The 17,796-nt window shown below is 41.4% G+C and overlaps 1 protein-coding gene across 1 annotated transcript in view; it reads right to left on the bottom strand.

The window, feature by feature from the left end:
* The window catches only part of ift80 (intraflagellar transport 80 homolog (Chlamydomonas)), a 45,243-nt gene extending 27,829 nt beyond the window's left edge, over positions 1–17,414 (bottom strand). Inside the window, exons 1-8 of the mRNA XM_074642219.1 lie at positions 16,892–17,414; positions 16,726–16,784; positions 15,686–15,913; positions 13,412–13,518; positions 13,184–13,252; positions 9,904–10,013; positions 7,825–7,914; positions 7,599–7,736 (exon numbers count right to left, since the gene is read on the bottom strand). Coding sequence (XP_074498320.1) covers positions 7,599–7,736; positions 7,825–7,914; positions 9,904–10,013; positions 13,184–13,252; positions 13,412–13,518; positions 15,686–15,913; positions 16,726–16,760 — 777 coding nt within the window. The 5' untranslated portion in view covers positions 16,761–16,784; positions 16,892–17,414. The remainder of the gene's footprint in view (positions 1–7,598; positions 7,737–7,824; positions 7,915–9,903; positions 10,014–13,183; positions 13,253–13,411; positions 13,519–15,685; positions 15,914–16,725; positions 16,785–16,891) is intronic.
* Positions 17,415–17,796: the final 382 nt, after the last annotated feature.

Below are 17,796 nucleotides of genomic sequence, written 5' to 3'. Positions count from 1 at the left end.
ATCAGCACCCAAGTATCGAATCGGGAGATAGGTGAATCGTCCTAGCCCTACTTGGCTAGTCCTCTATACTGTAAAAAAAACTCACATGAATACTGGTTTCATAGAACTTTGAAAAACACAAGTATCCCTACAGCAATACAAACACACACACATTAACCTAAGTGCATACATGCATACATGTGATGACAAGCCCATTACTTCTCCGTGGAGGCAAACCTATATAACAAATTACACCAAACGAAGCAGCCAGTCAATAAATTAGTCAACGTCAAAGCGTAGCACCATTCTGATCCGTGTGGAAGCCAGCAGAAGGGGGGGGAGGAACCCTAGGGTGCAGCCAAAATTAAACCCTTTCAAATCATCCTTTTCTGGACCTTGGTCCATTGCCTCCCAGCCCAGCCCTACTCCTCAATAACAGCCCTTAATGAACTCTGGGCTGGCAGTAAAGCTCGAAGTGATACCCCAGTTACACACATGCTCTGCTTATTTGTGTGCACCGCCGAAGCCCTTTATTTGCACCCTCGCTCCTCCAATACTGTTTTATCCCTCTTTCCTCTCTTTCTGCTTCTTTCTCTCTGCGAGTGTGACATGTTTGTCTAGCTAGTGGAGGTAGTGATTTAGTGCTGCTAAGAATGATGACTCTGCCAGAGGAGCTGGCAGGGCACTGTCTCACTGTCATACGTTTACTTCAGCCGTGGGGGGATGGAAGGATGGAGGGGTGGAGAAGTAAAGAAAAAAAAAAAAGAAGGGAGAGGGATGAGAGCAGAGTGAGAGAGAGAGAGAGAGAGAGAGAGAGAGAGAGAGAGAGAGAGAGAGAGAGAGAGGCTTGAGGGAAAGAGAAACCACCGTCTTTTATGGAGACCAATCCTCCAAGCCTCACTGCCTAGGCCAACTTTACAGGATATATTGGACAGTTCCACACTACCCCGCCCCCCACCCCTCCAACTGCTCTCTTTTCTCAGCTCTTTTTCATGCTCCCCTCCTTTTTGGTTTCCAACAAGGCAAGCCTTTAGCCGAACTCTAGAGAGGTGTAAAAGTATTACCATGTCAACAAGTGCCTTTTACTCTAACCCACTTTACGCACACAGGCACCGGCTCACACACACACACACACGAGCTCGCACAAAAAAATTGAGGTCAATCATCTGCGAGAAGGACCTTAGTATACGCTGTTCCACAGAGTGTGCCAGAATAAGTTCAGCAACACAGAAAAACCAAAGCCTGTTCGGCACAAAGGGCCTCGAAACACAAAGGAGAAACCATTATCCTCCCATTCTGGAAGGGGAAACTAATGAGCTCCTTGGGATGATAGATTAAGTCTACATGTAAGTACTGCATCTTACAGTCATATGCTGTTCACACTCCAAAAACTAGGCTCCGACATGCCTGGAAACCTCATCAACATGTGTTAAAAGAAATCAGTAAAATTATTCCTATAAAAACAAGGGAGAAAACGTCGGAGGAGGAGGAGGAGAGCTCTGAAGGGTGAGATAGACCCCAATTGCCCTTTTCGGAGCTTGTGGTCGCTTTCTACCAGTTCACAGTGTACAGAGGGGAGCAGGCTTACGACAGCAAGAGAGCAGAGAGGAAGAGTGCAGAGCAAGAAGTACTAGCATGCAAAAGCACAGATCTGCGAGGGGAGGGAGGGAAGGGTAAAGCAAGTGGAGAGAGAGAGAGAAAGAGAGAGAAAGAGAGAGAGAGGAGTAGCCCTGCCCAGTTGCCTGGGGAGAAAACTGCTCTGCTGCTGACTCAGGACTCTCTTTGTTTGACAATGCTCCCTCGCTCTTACTCTCTCTCTCTCTCTCTCTCTCTCTCTCTCTCTCTCTCTCTCTGACACACTCTCAAACTTTCTTGTCTTTTTTCAAACAGTCACCATCTTTTCTCATGTGCACATGCTCTCTTTGTCAGACCAATAATTCCACGTTAACTTACTCATCATCCCTCCTGTTTTTTCCACCCCCTATCCTCTACATGTGTATGTCTATTTCTGCCGCCTTTCCCTACATTTGCAGCGACATTTTTTTCTCCATCTGAACTATACGCCGTACTAAACGTCTCCTTCTCGTGTGATGAAAACAGATAAAGGCTTGCAGTCTAATAAATCTACAGTGGTTTCTTTTTTGCCTTTTCATGCTCCACTAACAGTGGTTCACGATCAGGACCAGAGCTCTGGGCCGTTTTATTCTCTTCCAGCAGCAGCAATTTCCAGATGTTGGCCGGCCAGTGGTTGGCAGCAAACTACCGGCACAGGCTCAGGTATACGCTCCCCAATGAGAGTTGGGGGGAAAACTGTTAAGAGCAGGGACTCATTGAGAAGACAGGGAAGTCTGGCAATTAGGGAGAAAGGTGGCATGTCATAGACAAGAGTCTACGGCTAAGAAAAGATACAAAAAAAAAAGAGCACAAGAAGACTGGCAGACTAACGTATAGTCGAGCGATAGACTCTCTGAGAGAAAATAATGGTTGGCAGCTATAAGGATGGCAGACAAAGATCCTATAGAGAATGAGGCTGCACGTTAAAGAGGGAAGGGAGGAGAAAGAAACAGAGAGAGAGAGAGAGAGAGAGCAATGATGATTCCAGCTGGACATGGACCCATTCCCAGAGTGGCAATGCTGAGCAAGGCTCACAAAGACCCTGAGGGGACCCCCCGGACTCACCCAGAAAAAAAGGGAGGTAAAGAGGGCCTCGAGGGAAAGGGTGCCAAGAGGGGGAGCACTGATAAGCACGAGGTAGTCCAACACGCCCTGACGCAGGGAGGAGGGAGGCAGCAAAAGCAGGAAAAGATAGAGAAGGATTTATACTTTACACTTTACAAAAGGAAGGCATGCTTGTATTTCATAGACATAGGGGGAAGGAAAAAAGACTCAATCTCCCACTTAAGTTCATATATAATAGCTGTTAGACCCATGACCAAGCACAAAGCATTTGGGGTGGATAGACAGATAAGGGAAGAAGCAGTTATTTTTTTTGCAAAGACAGCAGAGCTGGCAGAAAAATAACAGCTTGAGATAATAAACCCTTGATTGTCATGATTGAGGGCCATTTGACAACTTTAGTACAACAGGCAGTCTCCACAAGCAGATACCAGCGGTTTCACACTTTTACAAACCCTACTCTTGAAAACAACACTGCCATTATGAGCCATAACTTTGATGAATGATTTATGACTACTCATCTCCCAAAAGCGTATGAGGGTGACAGCTGTTATTACATTGTGGAAGGAAAAACTGCAAGCATGTGCACCCCTAGGAGGGAGAGACATTTTAGTTGTTACACATGTCAAGAGTGTCGGTAAGAACTCAGTCGGATGATCCTAACTAGTTTGCCTGTGGTTAAGTATAACCTACAAATGGGGGAGTAGAGAAAAAGAGGGGCGGAGAGGAGAGGGGGATAGAGGAGATGTATCTATAGGAGTGTGACAGGAACCTGGATCGTACCAGGGCTAAGCTCAGAAATGTTTCAGTAAGACCTCAGTTAAAGCAGACCAGGAGAGGGAGGGGATTAGTAATCACTGAAATGAGGTCTGGGTCTAAGGCCACGTTCAGATCGACATTAGCCCTGCATGAAGAAAAAAAAAATGCAGGCTGCTCATTCATTTGAATGAGCCGTTCTGGCAAACGCAGGGGCGTCCGGCAAAAACCAGGCTCGATTTTTTGCCACAACGCAATGTGATGTCATCCGGCACGGCGCTGCGGTGGCCTGCATCGTTTTAACGCAGGGCTGTTTTCGGTTTGAATGGAGTCCTGAATGAACATCAAACCAAGAGGAAGGATGGTGAAATGATTATGAAATCTGCCCTTGATTACTACAAGATTCAGCCCCGCTCACTGTGTGTGACCTTGAGCAAAACACTGAACTTCGATCAGCTCTTTGGACAATGTCCCTGCAGTTTATCTGTCCTGTAAGAATCGTTAAAGTTTCTGAAACACTGACCAAAGAAAATCTGCAGAACATAATACATTTTACATAAATATTTCTCATCCAACCCATGAAAGATAAAAAAAAAAAGGGAGGGATAAAAAAAAAATCAAATATAGTGCAGGAATTAGAAAAAGCAAAACCAAGCAGCTATTACATTTATGTATGTGAGCATGGGTGTACAGTGGAGACAAAAAAAAAAAAAAAGCGCAGTGAAGAGAAGGGGGGAGGAAGGGGGAGAAGGCGGAGTGAAAGAAGCGAGAGGGTGCTCGCCTGGCACAATGAGTCCTACTTGTTAGCCAGTGACAGTGTCAGGGATCGTGACAGGGTCCAGACGCTAGACACCAGCTGCAGCGCCTCGTAAATAGACTGCTGTCTCGCAGGCACATTTGCACGGCAATGGTTGCACACACACGCACACACACACACACACAGACACACAGGCATGTGGGCACATGCATATACTATGGCAGGCACACAGACAGACACTGACTTATTGTCTCTCCCAAATCTTGTAAAAGGGACAGTGAGCCTCTTTGTGTCTTGTGTCCTGTTAAAGCTGCCGTGAACAGAAAATGCACTCCGCACACACAAGAACTCCAAACTCAACAAAATGCCAACGAAAATAATTAAATGTGTATTAATAATTCAATAATGTATTCAGTAAGAACTAAATGTTGATACTCTATGGAAAAACAAAACTTTGTGTTGAGTCCATGTGTGGCTTGCTGGAACTACAAGACTAATCTTTCCCAGTACTTTTGCCTCGATGTAAACTTTGTGTGTGTGTGTGTGTGTGCGTCACCCCTCCCTCCACGGTGATAATGAGGGGGGTAACAAACTACATCTGCCCTGTGGTGCGTGGAGGGAGAAAACGTGGAGGAGAAAAAGGAAAAAGAGTAGGAGCGAGTCGAGAGTTTGGGGCGAGAGGAGAGCCGAGCTGGACGGGAGGTGAAGGGGTTAAACGCGCGGGACTGATCCTGCTGAGCCAGCAGCAATACGTTAAAGTGCAAGGTTTCATTGTAGCAGATACAGAATGAAACTCCTTCCCATTAGTCACGCTAGTAACTGAAAAGACTCTTCGCGCTGCTTAACCCTTGCTGCGCCGCAAACAAACCGCAGCGACAACACAGGTAAAGCCCCCTGTAATTGGGTAATGGCTTCTGTGTTTGTGTGTAAACTCGCATGCACAATGAGATTACAGTAATTATAGTACAGTGACAAAGTGTGCATACGTATGCACTTGAGAGGACGGAGGAGTGTATGTCTGAATTCACACATAGAATTCAGATGGAGTGACCTTTGGAGGGGGATTTTCATTTTCTCTTCCCCCCCCCCACAATCCTCTTCTTGAGCAAGCCTCCCACGCCATGCTACAGTACACGCTGTCTCTGAGGGGCTTAGGGAGGAGAAGGCAAGCTATACCCTTCCTCCATTCAGAGCAGGGCAGGACCATAATCATCATAATTATCATCATCATCACACGGTCTTAACCAAGACACACCACAGCAAAGCAAGTGGTGCGCTGACGAAACAATGGAACAAACCAACCACGTAAACAAACCCATAATGCGAGGACGTCGTAAGGTGAAGCGGGTCATAACAAAAAAATAAAGGAGCTAGTTAAACTGTCTGTTAGAGTTTTAATAGCACAATAATATTTATTTTTGTTCACACAAAGAAAATGTGAGCATGAAGCTGGCTTCATTTGAATGATTTCATCAGCTCACGGCTATAATCTGGCAATTTCCCCAAGAAACTACTGAAATCCCTCGTTCAGAAAACCAAAAGTAATGGTAAAGGATGAAGCCTCCCTTCGGATGTTCATAACTCTACACATTATATTAATGCAACCGCTCCAAAACACACACCGTACCCCTCTGGAGAAGACATGTGTTGGCTCAGACCTCTCTCCAGCCCATTTGTTTTAGTGCTCCAGAAAGAAAAAAAAGCCATTTGATCCTAATTAAATCAAAATGGAGCATGAAATGCCTGGTGATCAGCACACAAAAAAAACCCAGCCCTGGCTGTTTGTTTTCATTACAACAGGTCTGAAACGGCAATGCACTGACATCTCCACGTACACTCAAAGAAGCCCTGAAGGTCCCACGAGGGCAGAGCGGGGAACTGGTAATATTGTTTCTGGCCAAACGTTCAGCAATAATAAAACAACAATTACCATTCATCATTCTCTCATTTCCCCTCTCATTACAACTCCGGTTACCATCAGCACCAGGTAACAAGGACATGTGGCATGCAGCCTAATGTGGTTTACAGAGATGAACATTGCATTGAGAGCATAAGGCTTGTCGCGAGCTACACAATGTAAACCGTATTGCTCTGGAAAAGCTAAACGTGTACCACAGATACTGTTGCTTCATCCAAATCGCAATACTAAAGTCTGAATTCATTTTAAAATATATATTACGCCTAGCAAAGTGAAAACTTATACTTACAGTTAAAATAAAGCGTTATTGATGGAGCTGATGGAGCTGTTCGTCAACATCTGTTATGAACGTTGTCGTCACCACCGCATTGCATTGTGGGATACTTATGCCGGTGTAGTGTCCAGTGTTTCCATACTTTAATATTTCACCGGAAATAGTATGCAATTCGCGTACTATTGGTTTCATACTAAGGTTTTCTGACATACTAAAAAGTCTCACATGCTGTTCTAGCGTACTAAATAGCATGCTGGCATGGAATTTCAGATGCAACCTGTATGTTTCAGGGAAAGGGACTTACTGACTACAAAGCTTAAATGTAATATTGTAGATGAGAATAAACAAATACAATACACAAAACAGGGGCATGCAATATGAGGAAAGATAGGTTTCGGAAAGTTACAAAAAAATTTCGGACACAGCCAGCATCTCATCCGACACTGGAAAGGTGTATGTGGGATTTCCAAAGCTATTCAACCGTCCAACAAGCAGTTCTGACAGAGTATACTGTCCCTTTAAATCTGGATCTGCATAATTTCATCAATCAGCAATATTGATTCATTCTCAGTTACTGTCAGCGTCGATTTTGACCAGTGAAAGTAGGCTGGAGGTGCGCCAAACTTTGCATAAATAGAACCAGGGTGATCGTTTTTTGAAACAATCTGATGTTCGCTCGCTTGTTCGAATCGCATTCAGTTAGGAAGAGGTGTTAGGGCGAGGATGACTAATTGCATTGTTACCGCAAGAGCACATGAGAGTGCACTTGTACTGGTAATGAATGGGCTTCCTGGTTTGACATGCCAAACAACATTGGTGTTTGGGTTAACCCCGATTATCAGATGAGGTGGCACACAACTTACATGTCCCCCTTGCACTAAAGCAAAACTTTATTATACACGAATCAACAGACAATCAAATGAATTTGAAGTCTGAGAGGTGCCACATACGGTATCTCTAAAATCTCAGTTTTATCACCCAGTTAGCTTTGTGTCAAAGTACTAAGCTGCTGCAACATCTTTCAGTTTCTCTCTTTCTGATATTTGTTCTTTTTGAAATCGTTATGTTTAGCAGTAACCTCCACCTTTCCAATATGTGTGCATGTATATAGAGTTTCTACAGCTGCTAATTGCTGACATCCCATTGTAGTTATAGAATAACTGGAAGAATCATGAGGGGAGACAACAATTCAGAAAAAGGTAGTGGTGGAGAGTAAAAGGGTAAGTAAGTTTTCTTACTCCAGTCTTGTCACAGAGTCGCAGGGTGTTGAAGGAGCCCACGGCAAACACCTCTCCGTCTGGAGCCCAGGACAAAGAGGTGATCGGGTAGTCATGAGACGACGAGGAGTAAAGCAGACGACCAAAGCTGTCCCATACCTGTTGAGGGAGGACACGGTTTGAAAGGCAAAAAAAACAATTCAACACACCCACAAGATGTCTAAAAGTACACTCAAACACTGCCCACCTTATATTTACAGTCTTCTCCACCTGACAGTATGACGTCATTAACTGAACTCCAGTCCACCTTCAGAACAACCCCATCATGAGCCTTCCACTGGAGAGAGACAGAGTTGAGAGAGAGTTATGTCAACACAACATAAGGATGCTATCCATACATAACTTCTCCCTTTTGTTGAAGAGAAGTGGGAGAGATCTCCAATAAATCCCTCCACTTTTACGGAGTCCAAAACAGAGAGAAAGCATAAAGGTGAGCAGGATAAGCTCCATAGAGGGTGACATTTAATCTTGTTCTTGCAAAGATACATGTTTATGAAATGTTTCATATTATATCAGCGTAACTCAGAGTCTACATCATGTGTTACAGTGTAACAAAGAGCAGAAAGCCTCTCACCAGCCTTATCTTACTGTGTTCCTACCTTGTTCTTGTTCTCTCTACATGCCTACACTCTATTTTCTATTTTTTTTTGTACCCTGCTTGCTCACTCTATGCGCCCAATGGAAACACACGTAAACGCATGCACTTGTGTGTATCTGTGTAAGGGATTGTAGAGATCATCTTTTGGGATTGTAGAGATCATCTTTTTCCTGTTTGTCACACCTCTTTCATATCATTTATCCAAGCCAGGCAATTTCCAGCCCATGTCTAACCCTGGCTGGCTGACGCACGTTAACACATTCAGACTGAGCCCTCACAGGTTCCGCTCGCATCCCTGGATGTGATCTGTGTGTGCTTGTGCCTGCATGTGTGGCGATAGCTGGGGGAGAGCAAAGGGTTGAGAAGGCGCACATTAAACCCTCCACTGTTTATCCAAGGTCCCAGGTGGTATTCGGCTCCAAGAAGAATAATAAACAAATGTATACATGAACAAGAAAAACACTCACTGGTGTGCAATGTCCTCGCTGCACCCTCCCTTAATGCAGCAGCACTTAAAGACATATAGATCTATTGCATTCTTATTCCTTTCATTTATGCCTTTATATAGCAATGCAAATCAATGAACCTTGAGTTTATTTCACAGAGACCTGAAAAGAGGCAAAACATGCAGTGATGTCAGGTCAAATTATAAGCAAAATCCAAACACAAGATAAAAAGTATCACGCAAAGATATGGACAACAGAAAAGAACTCCCCATCAGACGCTATATATGTGTCAAAGTAGACAATGAATGTAGCTACAGAGCCCACAAACTCGGACAGGGTAAAATACAACTTAAAACACTTACTAGGTCACATTATTATAAGGACTTGGTGTGTCCATAGTATTCATGTACGCAATAAGTGATATTTTAAATAATTATCAGATTTTTCTTTACTTATTACACAGTAATATGTATTGCTGTTAATTCACTCATCAATTGGGATCTCCATTTTGCTATTTATCTTTTTTATTTAGAAAAAAATATATTTTATGCCTGATGTGATTCATGTAATAACCATTTTTTTTATTGATTTTATGTTCATTACCGCAACTTTTGAGTCATTAACAGAGTTAGTTACTAGGTAATATTCCAAAACCATGACAAACTGAATCTTAAAGCCAGGGTGGGCGATCTTGAGAAACTAGCAAGAGTACATTAGATTTTTAAAAATGATCAAGCTGAAAAAACGAGCCCAGTGTTGCCATCTTCTTTCTAATGAAAGTATCTAGCAGCACCAGCTGCTGAATGGCTCCAAAAGTCCCTAAATGTAGCGAGAAAATCGCCAAGTCAGCAATCATAATGAAAGTGAATGGCAAACATGGCTATTCTTAGTACTCACAGCAGTCAAGCTAGCAACTTGTGGAAGACTCCTGGGACATGCAATGAGTGTACGGGCAGAGTGTGATCAGGCAGACAGATACAGTAGGTAGACAGGGAGGTAGCCCTGGTTTATTACAGTTCTGCGACAGCCACATTTGCTACCAGATTTTTTTCTTTTTTTTGTCAGAGCATTTGATTTATTGATTGCTGTCTTGATGTAATGAGATTGCAACTAATAAAACAAAAACATGTTTCTTAAATCTTTACCAACCCTGCCTTTAAGTGACCATTAACTGAAGTCACAGATTTTCACCTCATAAAAGAATACATAAAAGTTAGTGTACCTGTGTGACTTTGGCGCTGGGTTGCAAAGGCTTGATGACCAGCTGTCTTCCTGATGTGTAGAGGATTCTGTCTGAGTCTGGACCCCAGGCCACAGAATACACAGGAGACCCTGGAAGATGCAGAAACAGAAGCGGTGAACAGAAGATGAGATATTGTGTTAATCTAAAGGCAAGAGCAATGGATTGGGCTTCCACACAAAAGGACTTTGACTCTTACTGGATGTAATATTTGTATGTGAGTATGAATTTCTCCTTCTCTCTTTGACAAACTACGAGTTGGTAGGAACAATTGCTCTAGGACACAGCGGTGCTAATTCCTCCTCTCAGAAGGTACCATATTCCCTCAGAGATCTCACCTCATTCAGCCTATGGAACAGCACTTCGCTTGCAGACACACCAGCGGAGGAAACCCGTCTAACCTCTACAGTAGAAGCACAAATGTACGTGCTTTAAGTGCACATGTGTGAGGGAAAATGTGTGTGTGTGTGTGAATGAGCTGGGTTGTGGCTATGCGCATGTGGAGGGGAGAGGGCCTGACATTTAACCCCACTCCAGGTGCATGCGGTTTCTCACAAATGGCAACTCGTCACATGATCTAAATCTGACAAAGGCGATGAGAGGGGTTGAGGCAAGTTCCTCTCTCCTCCCTTTCGCTCACTCACTTCCAACCTCTTCTTACAGCTCTCTCTCTCTCTCTCTCTCTTAAAATGGGTCATAGTACCCAAGAAGAACAGCCTGCTCCTGTAGCGTGTGTGTGTGGAGTTGTAGACTCTGGAGAGAAGCAACACCTGCAGTGATCTGAGTACCATGTGGAGGATGGTGTGTGTGCGTCTGTGGCAATGCTACTATATCCAGGTGTTCTACAAATCTGTAGGTCTGTTGAGCAGCCCACCACCTGGCAGCTCATTCTCCAAACAACCAGCTAAGGAAAAAAAAATCCTAAATACTGGCGCTGAATTGTTGTTCCCCTGCCAGGTTTTCCACAGCGCCCGTCATTCAGCAGGAGTGTGCCATCCATTTCCCCCCAGAAGCCAACTTTCATCCACATCTTTTTTTTTTCTGTCCCACAACTGAGAAGAAACGTTTAATAAGTCAAACAGCACGATGAATCAATTAATAAGTAAGCCATCTGTAATGTGAATGCTGGATAAAGAAATGTATCATTAGGAGTCTTTTTTTATGGCTTTTAATAAAACTCCACTCCTATAAAGCTTTGAAACTTTATGGCGCTTTTTATAAAAAAAAAAACTCTGCTTTTGGTTGTACTGAGTACAATTACATTCTAATAGGCTCAGCACATAGACACACACACACCATGCACATGTTCACACAATCGCACAGCCAAGGAGAGAAAAAAACCCATTTCCTCCTTGATTGTCATTTTAAATTACCTGGCGTGAGTAAAAAGGCAGCTTGAACACAAAAGCAAATCTTGCAGATCGCTCAGCGCGTGCATGTGAGGTGCACGCTCATGAATACAACAACCACACGTAACACTCTTAGAATGAAAGCATAATATCAATACGAAATGTAGAATGAAAGTCTGAAGAATAAAATCAAACAACATGTGAGGTGTGGTTTAGAGGTAGGGGGAAAAAATAGATTCATGTGAGAATTTAGATTCTTATCTTCTAAGATTCTGAATCGATTCACAACTTCAAAAAATGTATTTATAAAAACGTTTTTTTTCTTCAAAAGAACCTAAATATTGCTAATGATGGACAATTGTCCTATAAGTGGAAGTTGTGTCGAGCATTGTTGTGTGATTTGTTGAATTATCACATAAAATTAAAAAAAAAGCTTTACAGTGTTATTTTGTGTACAACTTATTTTTGAAATTTTTTGAGAAATAAAAATGATGATATAATATTATTTATGTAACACGCAGCTTGTTATTCTTGAAGTCACTGAGAAATACTAAAAACGTTCTGTTAATTTGTGCTTAATTGCTTTATTTTCTGTTTATTAGTTTAGCATGAATAAATGTTACCTTTTGCCTTTGTGTGTTCACATTATTGCTCAGTTGATATAACTTTTTCAAATACAAAAACTCCATAATCTTATACATACTTCATGCCATAATTTGCCACACCGCCTTCATTACCGCACAGCACACTGGAGTAGTACTGAAATTAGCACCCCTATGCACTGAATCGAGAATCGATTTTGAATTGGGAATCATTTTGGGCACTGGAATCGATTTTGAATTGAATCGTGACCCTAAGAATCAAAATTGAATCGTGAGATACCAACGTATTCACACCCATAGTCTGGCTATTTATTTTCCATCTGGGACTACGTGTAAGAGCAGACTTGCAATGCTCATCTACATGGGTGGTTATTCTGAGTCTGGTGTCAAACAGGAGCCAGATGAGGAGGTGAACTTGTGTGTCAAAGCATTAGGAGAAGGAGAAGGTTCCCCTGATACACACAAATTAAACTGAAGTTCTGTGTGCCTGCTCCTCTTCATCAGGGTCTCTGCTTCTTGCTCTTTTTCTCTTTGTCTGTCACAAGAGGCACTCTTTGAGCCAGAAGGTTAAAAAGCTATCAGTTCTATGTGTGAGTGTGTGTAAAAGATAGAGAGAGACAGAGAGGGTGTAATTGATGTCGGTATGTTGTGTTGTGTTTACTAAATGCCTGCAGCTGGTTGGTCAGAGACTGGCTTCACATTGCTTCTGCTGCTGGCTGGCAGCTGTTATGGATGAGACCTGCTTTAAACTGTCTCTTTCTTTTACCCTTTTTTTTACCGGCATCACGAGCGTGCAGGAAAACAGGGTATAGTGAACATGTTACGGTGGTTAAGTCCTTTTTACTGTATATGTTACTTGTTATTCAATCTCTGTCAGACTCTCAAACCAGAGTTGGTGATTGTTGGAATTTTGTTTTATTTGTTTTATTTAGTTTTTGTGTCAAGCTTGAATGAAGTGTGTTTTGATGATCAGCGAGGTAAAATTACCGTTATCTGACTGGAGTCTGGTAGCTTTGAAGAGAGCATATTAATCATATGTTTTGTACTTTAATAAATTGTAATAATTGTCCAAATCCCTTTTGATTTGATGTATTATATAGACAAAGGCCAGATATTAGTGGGTGTCAGTGTTTTATTTTGTCCAGTTGCATGCATAACAAATTCATGTGCTCTGCTTAACTTGTGTGTGAATGATCATATGAAGAAATGGTTGAGTGAGCATATATAATCATGGATAGCAGTTTCACACAAGCACTAGATACATATGTGGCCTAAAGTCAGTGAAGTAAAGCAATGGGTCTTCAGCCTTACCTTGGGTAGCTAGTGTTGAGCGTAGCATCCCACTTTTTGACCAGATCTTGATCTGCCCATCCTCTCCAGCTAAGTAATTAGACAAACAGATGAAATGGATATGGATATTAACCTTTTTTTTTATTATTTTTTATTAATCCACAAAATTATATTTTAATTAAAATTCTATAGCATCAACAAGTGTTTGTTAAATGACAATGAAAATATGTATGTCCCTGTCATCTTTACCTGTAATAAGAGCAGTCCCATCATAGTTCCACCTTCCAGCCAAAACCGCTCCCTTGTGTGCTTCAACACTCTTCTCAACGCGCCCTATCTTGGAGGTCAGGTGGAACCTCCCTGAAAAGAGACAAAAAGAGGCTGCATGACTTCCACACTTTCAGCCTGATCTGGGTGTTAACAGCCTATAATTCAAGAACACTATTATCTGCTGGCTGCTAGGTGGATGTCGTCTACAGAGATCATGGTTTCATAAGTCTGACGGATTCAGGTTGCTGCATGAGGCAAATGGGCCGAACGTATTTTTTTATGGCCAACCCAGAAAACCAGTGAGGACAAAATAAAAAAAATAAAAGTAAAATTACTATAAATTAGAAACAAAGCTACATGTTCTCCTCCAAGCTAAATTACAAACTTATAGCATAAAGTGGAGGAGTCAAACTAAAGGGTTTCTGTTGGTTGAATTAGGGCAATCGCTAGACACGAAGGGTGATCAGGCATGGAGACAGTTATTGAAGACGCTGGCCTAACATATACTTTGTGGCAGTGTGTATTAAAAAATTCTGAATGTTCTATGTAATTTCTGGTGGCCTAAAACTGCAAATCAGCATCCTGCTGCTCGCTCCCATTTCTAAATTTGGAAATCCCAACAAACGTGGATGTTATTGGACCAGCAGGTAGTGAGTATATAACAAATAAAAAACAACAACTTTGAAATATAAAATATAATGTCTATTTTCATTTACATATGCACTCACATCCTTATCTGTGTAGCTAAACACTGTGTGTGCTGAGTTGTTTCTTTGCTCGCTCAACCATTTACTATTTTACTTCTATTTATATATGGTTTGTTGAGGAATTCCTGATGATATATCGGTGTGAAATTTATTATGACGCCACATTGTAGTCCCACAGAGTAAAAGTGAATGAGACTGACGCACTGTTGTTCCAAACAGAAGGCCTAGCGATATCCTTCATGCTTAATTTGGTCCGCTTTGGGACAGGTCTGCTTCGATTCCACACAAAATACTTTATGGCAAATGCTGCATCTAAGCTATACACTTATGCTTAGCCATGGGGGAATATTAGGCATCCCAAAATAATGAAGTATAGTTAGTAAAATGATGTTTAGAATATTAGATTTAGTTTTGAAAGGAGGGACAGAAAATATCACAAAAAAAGGGTCAAACTGCATGTGCACAATATAAAGAAACAACAACACATTTTATATGCTGGAAAGGGAAAGAGAGGCTGACTAATCAAAAGGTTAAGAAAAGCCACAAGGTTAATCGAGTCCTCCCGCCCAATAAAACCCTGCCCGTTTTCAACTATATCATACAGATCTCTTAAATGTTAAATATCCTGTACTTAATCCAGATTTAAAAATGTATGACAAAATCTTTCAGTGCACACCAAAGTTACAAAGAATAAAATCATGTGATTGGCATGTTTAGTTTACAATGAAAAACAGAAACGTATTTAAAACGATAACGATAGAAAATACTGATATTTAACAAGGCAAAAAGCAGAAGAAAGTTGCAAAAGTGAATCGTAACAGAGTTTTCACTCTCTGGTCTGCCAGAGAAAATTGCTGCTTCAGTTTGTGGGTGTGTTTATGCAACCCTACACTGCCATTAGTGTTGTGACCACACATTGCCTGCCATAACAGTACATCCATATTATGTGTGTTTAGATCTAATATAGGCTGAAGAAGCGACATAAGAGGCCATGTGGATGCGCGTCACACAGACTCTGTTGACAAGTTTAGTTTTACAAATATACAGATGGAAAACAAAAATTCACCTTTAGTGATTTGACATTGAAGGCCTAATTAAACACTTGAGCAGAGACAGACTCACTATTTACAGTGATGCTACAATCCTCTTCCTGAAGTGAAAATGCGAAAATGAATATGCTTATGTCAAGTATCAAACTGGTGGAGATTATTGGAAAAACTCCTGAATTGTTGCCTGGTTCTTCTACTGATCAAGCAAGACACTGTCATCCTACTCAGTATAAAAAACTAGGGGAAGAAAAGACCTGAGGTTACTGAAAACCCTGTTACCAGTTATTATGTTTAGTTAGTTCAGTTAGCATTTTGACAATTGCTATTCTATCAACACAATGTTGTCTAACTCATTTTATTTCCCTGTATAGTTAAGCCAATCCCTTCTCCTTGTCATGTGGCTGTTTACTGAATGAACAATTTGTGAAACAAAACTGATATATTGATTTGATGAGTGAAGTCAGAAACAAAGGCCAGTTTTTAGAGAATAAGGAGACTTGCCATCAGTGCTGGTAAGGACAAAGATCTCCGTCTGGTTCTGTTTCTTGCCACCAACGGTCTTGGGGAACCAGTGTAGGTCAACGGGGTAAATGTCCTCTGGTAATTTGACAACCAGATTGGTCTCACTGGTCAGCAGGTTCCACTTGAGGATCTGGTGGTCCTCACTGCATGAGTACAGCTCATCAGCTGTGGTCCAGCCAACACAACTCACAAGTTCCTTATGTGATCTGCTGTTAAGGAAAAGTGATCTGATCTAGGTGAGTTCATTAAGTTGATCATATGAAATGCCACAGTAGCTTCTGCAATAAATAGGATCTTCTGGAAAAAAAGAATGAATAGATTTGGTACAGGTTAAATGCTAGTTCAAGCTAAGCAATAGGAAGTAACCAATCACTGGCTAAACTGTCATCCATGATGGAGAATGACTCGAACCCCATGCAGGACACCATCTCAGTACTGGAGAGCTCCTTCAGCAACAGGCTGCTCCACCCAAAGTGTGTGAAGGAGCGCTATCGCAGGTCCTGCTCCCAGTAGACCACTTACACACCAAAAAACTGACAATAACCTGTTATTTTCAGGTGGAATTTCATTGATTCATTCATTGATTCATTTCATTCTCACTGTGCAATATAATTTTCCACTTGTGCAATTTTGTTAATAGTCTGTTTATTGTCAATACTGTATCTACTGCTCCTATTTTTATACTTCCTTCTATTTAAATGGTTCATATTTTGGTACACTTTGTTTAGATCTTTTTTTACTGTGTTAGCTGATGCATGTTGTTTTTTGCACAATCCCCTTTGCTGCTGTACACTGCACATTTCCCCACTGCAGGACTAATAAAGGAATATCTTATCTTATCTTATCTTATCTTATCTTACTACAATGAATGCTATATTAAACCTTTCTTCTAGTGGTGCTAACAATAATAATGGTAGCAATAACAAAGTTTTTGACGTTGTTTTACTGTTACATATTATATATCTCAGCTGTACAGAAACACAAGTATAAGGCTAGATGGATAAAAAGGATATGTTTGGGTTCCTGTAGCAGAGAGGTCTTCAATCTCATGGTGTCTGCTTGCTCTGTTGATTCCTACACGAAAAAAGACATTGTCAGTGACAGTAACTCACATTAAAGCTCATTATATTGCATTAATAACAACAATATAAAAGACCAAAAACGATGAACAGTAACGTTACCCTGTAGATTAGGCGACTCAGCTGTCAGCCTGCTCTGGTAGCTGATTGAAACAAGCGTCTGCTGTTGCTACGGTACCTGCCACCGTTGCTAACGAGATGTCCCCGCAGTTTTGCCTGCTACTTCAATGCTAACTTGGTTTACTGGCTAATAACTGACATACTTTCTGTCTATGCCGACTTTATTATGGAACAACCAGCGATGTATGCGTGTCATTTACTCTAGCAAAAGATGCATGAATAAGTCAATACGGTGTAGAGCAAGCCCTATCCATCAGTAATCAGCAATGTTTTAGCTAACAAGCTAACAAGCTAATCTCTGGGTAGCCATAGTAATCTGGGTCATAAGAAGAAGTTCTCGCGAGAGTTGCAAGTATCGCTCCTTGAAAATGGATATTTTTGAATTATCACTACAAATGACATCTGTTATATAAATGCATTTAATATGACTCGTTAAAAATCAAACAAACTAACTTTAGTCGTTGACTGAAGTCAGTATTATATTTATATTAATATTATATATATTTATATTTCCTGAAATGTAAACTATCCCCCCCGGACGAGACTTCCTCTTACTGTAACCAGGCAACCGTTTGAACATGTAGAAACTATAAGATTTCAATCTGACAATAATCTTTAATCATATAAACATTGTAAAGAAGAAGTATAATTATAGTTGCTGCGTTTTTTTTTCGTCTGAGTACGTGTATGTCATATGATGATTATTGTTTGTTTGGAGCGAGGCGGAGTTGGCTTCGTCCCCTTTTTTTGAATTTGGTGTGTGTTTTTTCCCCTGCCCTTTGAACGTACCACGGTGCCTTGCGTTAGTTTCTCGCTAACAAGCTAACAAGCTAACCTCTGGGTAGCCATGTAATCTGGGTCATAAGAAGACGTTCTCGCGAGAGTTG

Source organism: Sebastes fasciatus, chromosome 7 (assembly GCF_043250625.1).
Source record: "Sebastes fasciatus isolate fSebFas1 chromosome 7, fSebFas1.pri, whole genome shotgun sequence".
NCBI classification, from domain to species: domain Eukaryota; kingdom Metazoa; phylum Chordata; class Actinopteri; order Perciformes; family Sebastidae; genus Sebastes; species Sebastes fasciatus.
The sequence above is the reverse complement of the archived record's forward strand: the minus strand, read 5'-3'. Positions and strand labels throughout refer to the sequence as shown.